General features: G+C 30.7%; 1 protein-coding gene across 7 annotated transcripts in view; it reads left to right on the forward strand.

The window, feature by feature from the left end:
• Positions 1 to 10244: 10244 nt before the first annotated feature.
• Positions 10245 to 12671, forward strand: part of LOC149562951 (CBL-interacting protein kinase 32-like) — a 227957-nt gene continuing 225530 nt past the window's right edge. For all 7 annotated transcript variants that reach the window (XM_089826399.1, XM_089826398.1, XM_089826400.1 and 4 more), the window contains exon 1: positions 10245 to 10523. In XM_089826399.1, the coding sequence (XP_089682525.1) occupies positions 10359 to 10523 (165 nt within the window). In that variant the 5' untranslated portion in view covers positions 10245 to 10358. The remainder of the gene's footprint in view (positions 10524 to 12671) is intronic.

Consider the following 12671-nt stretch of genomic DNA (forward strand, 5'->3'; position numbering starts at 1 on the left):
GATTATCATATGTTTTGATGCCTATATGGAGTTATAGCTTTTTCAATTTTGATCAATTGTCTGCATTGTAATGGGTGCAAGCCGTTGATAATATACATACTATAAAATCATTTGAGCCATAAATAGATGATCATTCTTGACCATGATTCTATTGTGCATGTGATTTTCTCAGCTCGCCTTATGCAAGCATACAATAAGCTCAAGTAAAATGGGGAATCTTTTGAGATTGTTTTCCTGTCTAGTGACAGAGATTAGGAAGCTTTAAAATACTATTATGCAAGCATGCCATGATAAGCTATTTCATGAAGAGACAAAATAAATAAACATCCTTATGGGCATCTCTATTAGCAATAGTTGTCTGTTGATATTGGCATATACAACCATATGTGACGTAGATTTTGATAGCCAAGCAATTTTTGCTTCTCTATCATATGGAAGCCAAGAAACATTGAGATTCATACTTATCCAAGCCTTTGATGACACCTAGATTCTAGTTATTATGTGTGGCATCCTATAGGATATCATTACGTGGCGGGTAATATGCACTTGGATTTGTCTCATCCCTCTAGGACATAGATCTGAGCACTCATGACAACTAGAAAGGAGAAACTTGGCATTTTGGATTCAATTGCATGATTTGAAGTGGAAATTAAGAGAAGAGATTAGGACATAGAGTTATTTGACATTGATTAAATTTTTTTTTTTTAAAGAATTGAAGAATTTGTAGTTAGTTATGAATGGTGGTGCTAGGTTTAGCTCTATAAAATATGTAATAATTTATAGGCCTTTAGCATTTGGAGAAAGATAAATAAGGGACACATTTTTTCCATCAAATTATTGGAGGTCAATATTGGAGACAAATGCAAATTTCTAGTTTTTTTCTTGCTTGAGGTATTAGAATTAGAGAAAAATTTAATCTTTTTTTTTTACAATTCTATTTGCTATTGATTAGTGGAATATTCTTTTTAAAGGTAATTTTATGCTATTGTAGTCTCTTATGATTTTTTCTTATGTTTTTCCTTTCTCTATATGCATCGCTACTACTAGACAATAGTCATGTTGTTATGCAATTTTCATTAATATCACTTGTTTAAAGCTCCACATAGTAGAGATCTAAGATGGTAAATGTTTTTCGTTTGGCAATTTTTTTAGCACATACAATGCCTCATACAATACCAATTTCTTACAATTCTCATGCATGTAGGATAGGCACAAATTTAGAGTATCGTTGTGGAATAAATTTTTCACTACTATGACATGCTTCCTATTTTTAAAGTAAAACTAATAACTAAAATTACATAAGAACAAGTAGATGTATCTTGGGCAGAGAAAATAATAAAAAGATGACAAAATATAAGATGGTAGGGGCATAATTTTGACAAAATTCTTTATTCTAAATTTTAGAATGGTTGGTAAATATTTATCTTCTATCAAGATATTTGGAACATATTTGATGATGGATATAATTTATATATACATACTTTAGAATGTTTGGGGATCCTTTCTTGATTATCACAAAAATTTATAGAAAACTTTTATAGAATTCTTATTATAGGTATAGACTAGAGAATGGTTGACAATTATTTCTAGTTTATCTAAAGATGTAGGGGATTTTTTTATGGAGATCTTTTTGCAAATGCGTATTGTACAATGAAATTTTTTGTGAATATCTTTTAACATATATAAACTATTGAATTCCTAAGAAATTTAAAAACTTTTGCATATTATAGACTAAGAATGGCTTGACGAATTTGTTCCTTGAAATTGATGTTCCATTTTTATGGCTAGGTGTCAAACTTTTCTAGCATTGCACAAAATAGAGGATAACTTTACATCATCAATAATGAAATGCTACACTCTCTTATTTCTCTAGTAAAAGCCCTAGGCAAATATTTTTTTGATTTCTCATTTGAGGAAGAGAACACATATAAAAATGAAGAAGCTGGGAACACTATTGGCTATGGATAAATGCTAGAATACTTCCTAGATGTTAAATTATAATGAACAGATTATTACTATAACATTATCTTGCCTCCTAAAAGGAAAACAAATGGTCTAATTGGCCCAAACAACCTTATGAGATGACGTATACTCTTTGTTTCTCTCTCCAATCATCATTTTTTGTTGTTGTTATATCTTATGTGTAGGATATTTTGATGGGTTCTTGTTGTTTTGGTTAATTTGTAGGGAGGTTACAGATGAATATTCTAGAGAGATTAGTAAACTATGGGAAGTGTTGATGCAAGCGTTGAGTGGGATTGGGACTGGAGGATCAAATTTAATAAACAGGGTAGTGGCTGGAGATGAGAAAGAAATCCACCTTTGACTGAATTATAATTATTATCCACCATGCCTAAAGCAGTACTCAAGCCCCACTACTTAAATTGGGGATTCCATAATTTTTGCTTCATTTTGCTTTGTCATGGTGTGCCTCCTACTTTGTTTAGCTTTTTATTTCTAGAATCACCAAAAGCTTCCATGCTTCTAGAATGATTCTGATATATTATAAATCAAACTATTTTGTCCTACATTATATAAAATTTACAAATTTATTTGTAATAAAAAATATTTTTCTTTCTTACTATTTTCACTCTTAAACAATGGAAGTAAAGATAAATAGATTTTTAAAATTTTAAAAAATGCATTAATGTATAAACATAAGATATATATGTGTGCATTAAAAAAAACCTTTGAACATTATTGGTTGAACTAATTATTTAAAGGCATCTAACCGATGCATGTAGAAATTAAGAAAATATGCATAACCAATAAAGGATAAAAAAGACTTTAAAAAAGAGAGGATACAGAAGTTTACAAGGAATATGGGATTAGAACTAAAACCCCAATATTTCGAAAAGAAGATTCTACCCGAGTGAACAAAGGAGTATGGGGGATATAATATATCAAAACTAATAAAAGTAAGGGAATGTAATAATAGAAACCAATGATTAAGAAGCGGTCTCAAATACCTAACAAGTGCCACATAATGGCTTACTACTTGCCTTAAATAGTTTTTAAAAAAAAATCGGTAAGAGGCCGAAGCAAAGATTCATTATTATTATGTGATGTTATCAATTATTATTAATATTAAGCTTGGGTAGAGCTGAACCCAAGACCTCTCAGATAAGAGGCTCGCAATTTACCATTGTGTTGTACGCTCTTGCCTAACCTTGCCTTAAATAATTTTAATTTTAGTTTTATATGTAAATTTAATTATAACTTAATTATATATTTAATAAAGTATCATATGTATTATTTTTTAATTGTTACAATATTTTATAATACATTTTGTAAAATTATATTGATAAATAAATTATATTAAAAACTAAATTGATTTATGATTATTTATACAATATTATAATAATCTTAATTTTATTTTAATGTGTAAAGTTATAGATATAATATTTTTAAAATTTAAGTAAATAATCAAAATTTTAATGTAAATCACATAAACATTGAAAAAGCAAATTAATTATTATAATCTATTAATAATTTAACATATAACTTTATTTCTATATGGTTAATTTTCTTAATTATCATAAATGTTGTTCTATCCGTAAAAATTGGCAAAATTTTTGGGGAGACGGTGGTTCCTCAAAATCCGTGTAAGACCCCAATTATTTTTAAAATTTAAATTTAAGAAATATATATATATATATATATATTGAAGCCTAGATTAATTATTGTTATTTATTTTTATTAATTATTTTTATGTGTCAAGGGACTTCGAACCCAAGACCTCCCACATGAGAGGCTCACAAGTTACCATTGTGTTGTAGGCTCTTGCCTATAAATTTAAGAAATATTCATCTATCATATACAAAATATTAATCGTATTTTAGAATTAAAAAATAATTTTATTTGATTGGTAGAAATGGGTACTATTAATCACTAGTTATGAAATAGTGATTACAATAGTACTATGCCTATGGCAAGTACAAATAAGTGGAGAATACATTGGGGATATAGACTCAATAAGATGGATATGAGTATTACCATTATAAGGGTAAAAATAATGATCGGTAAATGATGATAGACAAGTCAATACCTATCGTCAAGAAATATATGTGGATCTTAGATGTTCTTGATAGTTAGGCTACTATCAACTTGTTAAAGCCATGAGGTACAAAGAGATAAATTATTCTAAGGGGAATTATGATGTATAGAAAACATCTACACTAGCACTTGCATTCAAAGGAGGTACAAGGGGTACATCGATGAGTCTTTGAAAGCATAGTTAAAGTATTATATAATAGAAGTCAATCTATAAAAATGTAGGTCTACTAACATTTATCATTGTAGAAACTAGTTTCCTACACAGTAGCATCAAATAATGCCCCTATTTTTTGTAGGTCCTTAAAAACACAACATTTAAATGCATGGGAAAACAATAAAAATTGTTGTATTTGTAACTATAAATCTTTAAGCTATTTACTCTAAACCTCTAGAAAGTAATTTTCTATAATTCATAAGTGATAATAGTTGACACGAATTGAAAAAAAAGGAACAATTTAAAGTGTAGTACTTAAAAAATTAGATATAAAAGTAATTCACATACCTCAACTTACTGTAAAAGCAATGTAGGCGACCTTCTTTCCCTTTAATAAAGATTAAAAAGTAATCCAATAAAAAAACTGCATAATTATCAAAATGAATGCATAACTAATGTGTAATCTAACTTCTTGTCTCAACCCAACTCTATTTGCTTAGTAAAATTTTGCTTCATTCCTATTTATAATATTTTCTTGCTTTATTGACATATTTTATGTTGGGCCATAGAGGCCATACATAATACTTATGTACATATCAAAACAATCATTTGGATTGACATATTTTATCTCTAAAGACAAAGGCATTAACATCTTGATCCTACTTTTCTAACTTCAAAATAAGCTAGTTTTTAAAAGATAAATGTCACTTGGTCCATATTTTCCTAGAGGATTTAGTAAAAGGTTGGGAACTTGTCATCTCTTAAATGGAGTGCAATGTTAGATCATAGTTACAAAATAAAAATTTGATATATTTGATAATGAATTTTTTTTTTCCATTGTTTTGTTAAATAGATGAAATAATTATGCCACAGTTAATATGTATCTATTTTTCTAACACCCTTTATCTACATTTATTATTTAAAATAGCTTTTTGTGATTTCAATAGACCATTTTTGCATTTGAAATATTGACTTATCAATACTATTAGAATTGTATAAAAATGATATCTTTCAATAATTTTATATGCAATTTTATTTTCTAACATTTATAACTTTTCTTAAGAGCTAGATATCGTTTGTATTCTAAGAGGCAACATATTGCATACAAGAGTTTAGGAAAAAAATGTATGATTGAAATCCTTGACCAATTTATAGTAGCATTGGTATTTCTTCAACACCTTTACTCTTTCACCCTCTCGATTTCCTTAAAGTGTGACAATATTGCTACTAAGGACAATTCATATTTGTGAGAATTTGATAGAATGTTTCACTTGTGCTATTATAAATCTCTCCAATTTCAAACTGAAAAGAATAATTCACATTTGTTGCCTTTAATGCAAATTAAAGTCTCCATGAAAAACAACTTCAATGCTTCAACAAAGGCCTTACTTTCGTCAACTAATATGCGTATAAGTTACTCTAAATCACACTTATTTTGAATGAACATTGTCAATACATTCATATCATAATACATTGCAAGAGATTCTTACAATCATATGTAGACTCTCTGTTAAAAAGTTAATACAATTTATGGACAACAAAAGATGCCCCCATCAATATGGTATACCATTGATGTTTTAGGTTTATGTGTATACTATGAATTACTTTCAAGTTTATCCATTATCAATACATACCATTAACAATCCATGTGTATCCAGAGATTAAGAAAAAGGAAGAAATGTTTTTAATGTGCTTTTTGAATCTCATCTTCAAAAATATTATTTGTATATGTTTTTCTCAATATGTAAATTTAATAAAAGATTTTTTCTTAGTCGAGATGATAAATTTTTACTTTGTATCCTTTCTTGATAAATTTCCATCAATCACATTATATTTTATTTCATCCAAGTTTCCTTATACTATTCAACTCTTCTCCCATCCTACTTGCAAGTGCCCATTTTCTATAGATGAATCTCCTCCAATATTGAAGACTCATCTTAAATTTATTCATGATAACATGCTTCTAATTATTTTGCTTATAAATATTGTTTTATAGATGTTTCTTTGATCTTCTCCAACTTATCCTACAAATGTGTAGACTCTCTTAATATACAATCAAGTTTAAAGAAAACCTTAGTCAATTTCTTTTATTTAAAGAAATATTCTACTTTAGGCCATAGATTAGATGTTGATAGTGTCAAATAATCAATAAGTTATTCATTATCAGCTATTGACACCTCATTCTCTTTGAGCATGTTTTACAAGCTACCCTCTTCTCTTCATTCAACTTTGACAAAATGATATCTACAAATACAACCAACACCAAAAATAAAACAAAAAATTAATATATTACGCATGATTATATACTATAAATGTATGCATTATTGCACTGCGAATACAACTTTAAATTTCCCATCATTTTGTTTCCCAAATCACATAAAAAGATTTGTGTATGTATATTAAAATATTTTTAATAGATTAGAATGAAGTTAAGAAGATATTAGATAATATACACCTTTGTTATATATCGTAGTTCCTGAGGGGTGGACTTAGCAATTGGTTGCTTCTCCTTTACCAAAAGGAGTTAATAAATTCCAATAAAAATATAGAGCCTTTTAGCTACTAGTATTTTTAGTCCTTGTCGCCCTACATGGGGACTAATGTTTTCACCAAACTTTAGCAGTATTTCACGTCTTAGTTTTCAGGTAAACTTGAAATTAATCCCACACAAATATACATCATTAACAATTTTTTGTTGAAAATTACTTTGCCTCCCAAATTAATAACATTGTCTCTGGTGGGGAGAAATATGTTTAACTAATGAACCCATCTCATATAATTTGCATTGTTAAATTCATTGTTTCCATTTTATCCCTAAATAACTAGTATCTTCAACAACTCAACTGTGCTAAACATGGTGATTGACAGGTTCTAGATGATACACAAAAGATGCTCTTACAAAGAAGGTTCACAATCAAGGTCAACGACACATACAAAATTAAAATCCATTGGCTCTGATACCCCCAATAAGCCAAAAATTTAATAAAATTCCAATTCAAACATTGTGGGAGAAAATAAACAACCTAATGTCAATAAATTTCCATTTTCAAAGATCTTAAAACATACAATCCCAACTAGACATCAAATACAACAAAAAATATGGGGAAAACATAGATACATCCCACTACATGAGTACAAACCATAAACATCTCATAAAGTGGAGCAAAATTATTAATAATGAGAGACCCTACCACAAGAGTTGACAGAACCCAAAACAAGGAGATAGAAACCAATATGGTACCCGAGTGAATAAAAATCTCAAAAAATCGTAGCTATCCTGCCACAATTCCAATGAGCTGCTACCCACAAAAATTGGAAGCCTAGATAATTCCCAATGAGCAAAAGAGTGGATTTCTCCAAAGAGGATGGAGAAAATTCCTAAAACCCCAAATAGAGAAATAAGTAAAAATGAAATACACTTTGAAATTATAAAGCCCTTTTTGAAAATGATGATTTCCCAAGATAAAATAAAATAAATAAAATTAATCACTTGAACCTAGAGCTTACAAGATTGATTAATTAAATTCCCAAAATTGAATAATTCCTAAGGCACACTTTTCCATTGATAAATAATTATCACTAAATAAATCAATCAACATTTAATTAAACATTTTTTATAACAACTATGAGACAATGAATGCACAAACACGCTTATAGATCTAATACAATATGCATATGAAATTCAGATTTACCAACACATACTAGGGGGATAAATATAATAATCACACAGACATCATCCATGCATAATTTTCTCAATTACAAAAGGCTGACGAAACTATCTCCCATCTCATTGCCAAGGATATAAACACACTCAAATCCTACAACTTAGGCAAGATGTGTATGGTACATGTTCACTAAAACACCCAAACATCTATAGAAGCCTCATAAGGTCTAGCATCACAAATTAGTTACACAACTAGCCACAACTCAATGGTTCTCACAACAAGGTATATGACATAAACAACTTTCTGATGCAACCACATGTATTAGATCATCCCAAAGGTAAAAACCTCTCATGGGTCCAACATGATTATATAATACAAACACATTTAAAACCATTGAAGCATAAGTGAACTCAACTAGTCACGTAGGAGCAATAATAAAACATTGAGAGCTAAAATACAACATCACCCAATATCTCATTCATCTACACAAAATTACAAAAAATCGAAGCCATATCCATCAATATGTTATGTAGAAAGAAAATAGGAGAGACACCGCATGATATGTTACCAATGTTTCATTAAGAACAATAGTTTGATTTATGAAAACATGTTAAAATAGTATGTAAATATTGGATTATAGAAATGGCAATGCTATAATTTATAGACTTGAACTATTGTGATTGTTAATAGTTGACTAAAAACAACATAAACTATATGCTTCTTAATAATGCATACAATGAAAACATAAGTACGAGCAATAGTTTGATTTATGAAAACATGAACTAAATAGTATCCTAAGATACCAACTTGAATAAGCACCCTAATATTAGGAATGTGCAAACAATGCCTTAACTTTAAAATGTGCATAGGTTTTTTAGTCAAATTGAGAGAATTTGCAATCAAAATGACATTGTAAATTCCCTCTTGTAAAATCATAGGAATGTGGAAATGAATGCATTGATTTGTGGTTGTTCATTTTGAATTTGAAAATAGAAAGGGAAAGAATTAGTCATTTCATTCAACACTTGCTTTCCATTTATTTCTCATTTCTAAGATGACTTGGTCATTTTGTTTTAATTTTAATTTTTTTTCTTTATTTATTTGTTTATTAGTGAGCCTTACATGAACTACTCTATGTGCAAGTACTAGTAGCAATTGGAGTAAATGCATGAAGATGTGATAGGATGTGAGGAGAATGTGCATATACGAGCACATAATGTTTATAAATATTTTTATTATAACACATAAGGTACCAATAGTTGTAAGGATGCATGAGAGAATGCACATGTGAGAGCACAATTTTTTTATAATTTATTTATTTATTTTAACATATAATGCACTAATAGATGTGCATATCTGTGCCTAAATACAATATATCATGAGTTTTGGGCCACTTGTTTGTGGTGTTATTTTTAATCATTAAAGTAATTTTTTAATAAAAAATAAAGCATATTTGGTTACTTGTATTATTTAACTATGCGTAATATAGTGAACTAACTATTATTCGCGTATGAGCAATTATGTATTGAGTAATTTGTTTAGTAATTGTTGACTAATCAATTGGATTTTTTTGGGAGGTTACGAGTGCATGGAGTGTACAATTATTATAATGCGTCTGACCATTGATGCTCTTTTCCCATTATCACATTTTGTTCCTACTAAGCCATCTAACTTCTCCTAATACCTCACTTATTAAATACTTAATCACATTTTAAAAAATATTCCTTATTTTGGTGTAATAAGAGCTCAAGTCCCACTCAAATGTTGAATTTTAAATATATGATTTGAAAAAAAATCATTATTAATATATTTAAGAAGTTTTAGATTCTATCAAATTATAATAATTTTTTAAGGAGATGCAAGTTCAAACTTTAATTTATTTTAGGTTCTACCAAATTATTATTTAGTTAATAATATTTTTTAATTATTATAATATGAAAATAGATAAGCCATCACACAAGTTATCCTAATCCTCTATAATGTGACCTACATAGGTTGAGGATATTGAAGACACAAAACCTAACCAAACTAAAACAATACAATAAACTATAGAATTGAATCCTAAAACAATATCATAAAATAAAACAGTAAACCAAAATAAAACAATACAATAAACTATAGTCGAATCCTAAAATAATATTATATAACAAAACAGTAAACCAAAACAAAACAATACAATAAACTATATTATAAAACAAAATAGAAAACCAAAACAAAACAATACAATAAACCATAGAGTTGAAACCTACGGCAATATAATAGAACAATAAAACAAAACAGAAAGAGACAAAAAGAAACGGCAAAAATGAAAGTGCGTCAAAATTACACATGCTCACGTAAAAAGCAGAAACTCGGATCATTGTCACACCGTCCTGGTTGAGCTTTTGCAGTGGCCTCTGAACGGATAATTCTGGACAAGCCCTTTTGAGTTTCCTCTGCAGCGAAAATATTATGTGCGTTGGTGTTATAAGCGGGAATTGCAGATGCAGCAGACGAGGACTCGTGTGGGCAAATATGAATTGGGACGTACTCTTGGAGAGGGGGCGTTCAGCAAGGTCAGATTTGCCAGGAATATGGAGACCGGTCAAGGTGTTGCCATTAAGGTGCTCGATAAATACAAGGTGCTTCAGAACAAGATGATTGATCAGGTAGGTAGAATTTACAATTATTTGTTTGGGGGGGTTCTTCTCTTTTCTTGCCTTGGGACTGTTTGTTGCTAGATCGATGCATATTTCTTTGTTCAAAATTCATTTACCTGTGACTTGAACGAGGTTTTTTACTAATTACAATATTTTATAATGCGGGGTTCATTTTGTTCATGGAGTCTATGAGTTGGATGTAATGTTTCAAAATTATGCCATGTTAAATGCGGGATACAGCACGCCCAGTATACTGAATGCGGTATTGTTGTCACTTGTTAACACGTTGTTTCTTTTTCCGGTGGGTTGAGGTCATCCTGTTTGACCCGTGCATATTGGATGAATAATACAGAATCCAGATAACCTAGTGCTTTGAATCTTATGTTAAGATACTTATGAAAACATATTTGAAAACTTTTAAAACAATTATTGAAACACTTTGATCTCGAGGAGATGAATCTAAAAAAAATTATATAGTGAGAGTTCTATAAAGATCCTCATCCAAGCAGTTAAACAAAAAAGTTAAAAAGAAGCAAGTTTTCCAATGCCATCTTCAAAACCAGAATGAAAGCCTTCAATTTGTAAGATTCATTATAGACAGCTTACAGTCCCTTCAAAAAAACACTGATATCCCCCATGGCTCACCATGTCTTGAATTCTAGTTACAACACTTCTTGCACCACTTTCCCTACAACAATCAAACCACCCAAACCATTCTAAGATTGTTGGAGGACATGCAACACTTAGCTTTATACTTTTGGCGATGACAACACCACAGCCAAATATTTTTGAAAATCAAATGACATGGATGCCCTAGAATGAGTAGTACTTGCATGTCTATAGATCAATGAGCTCCACACAATAAAAAATACAAAATCTTGAAAATGGCGAATGGAATTCAAGTGTTGATTAGAATTTGGGCCCCTATGGATAGGGTTCCTAGATTTAATAGAATTGTTCCTATGGGGACATAAACCACGACAACCCAATAAAACATTAGAGCTCCCTCCGTAACATTTGAAAACCATCCCAAAGCAATCCTCTACTCTAGGCCCAAGAGCGGATATACTATCCCTCTTAGTCTCATGCAGCCTCTTGCACTCTCATATGAGGTGGTGTACCTAGTGAGGTACCTTATTGGTGCAAGAGCACCTAAGTAAGGCTAATTGTTCACCTAGGGTTCCTGGTTGAGTTTTGGCTTGTAGTGGCCTTAGCCAAGCCACTAGGATAATAAGGGGGCTTATGAGTCCTGGAGTGTGGTTTAGCCATTAGGAGGTCAAGTTGGGTCCTTAGGACCATGCAAGATCACTTATTTGTCTAAGTCTTGGAGTGTGGTTTAGCCATTAGGAGGTCAAGTTGGGTCCTTAGGACCATGCAAGATCACTTATTTGTCTAAGTTGCTAGCTAAAGTGCAAGTGTTGTCATTCTTGCTAATAGGAACATTTGTGCATCTGGAGGGCTAGATTGGACAAGGAAGAGATGGAATGGCAGTTTCATGTCCTAGATGACATATTCAAACATTTTTCAAAGTTTTAGGGGGCTTTGACCAAGCTTGGTCAATGTGGACAAAAAGTTGTCAAGTTGCATGACAACTTTGCAAAAATTGCAAAAGTTGTCATGACAACTTTAATTGCAAAAAGTGCAATTTCGAGTAAGAGGTAACCACCTCAAAGCGGTTGGAATATGGAGAATGAGTCCATATAAGGTCTCCTTCGACCTTGAACAAGGGTTGGATGGTGTTGTGAAGGAATTTTGTTGAATGGGCAATTATGTTTCAGGGTTAATTTTGTCACAGTACGGATTTTTGGCTTCTTGAGGGTATTTGATGGATTGAATTCTATACTGTACCTTGTTCATGAGTTGTTAGATGTGATTTACTAGTTCTGTGTGTGAGTAGATAGTTTGTGGGATCCATTTCATTCTCTTTTTGTAAATATTTTGGTTTTTGCTTAGTTGCTGTCCTGAACCAGGCAGTTTGGGAAAATGGAGTCTTAACTCACCTTTCCACTGTGGCAATGGTATGGTCTCTTGGAATGTGTGAGAAAACTCCTTGTACTATAAGCATACAAGAGCTTGGGCCCTGGAAAGCAAGTTTGGCCAAGTTATGGTGATGCACTAGGCAAGCCAAGAGAGCATGGTTAGGGATCACAGTGAGTG

The sequence above is a fragment of the Cupressus sempervirens genome, chromosome 4 (assembly GCF_028749045.1).
Source record: "Cupressus sempervirens isolate cs-2001-9-10 chromosome 4, ASM2874904v1, whole genome shotgun sequence".
NCBI classification, from domain to species: Eukaryota; Viridiplantae; Streptophyta; class Pinopsida; order Cupressales; family Cupressaceae; genus Cupressus; species Cupressus sempervirens.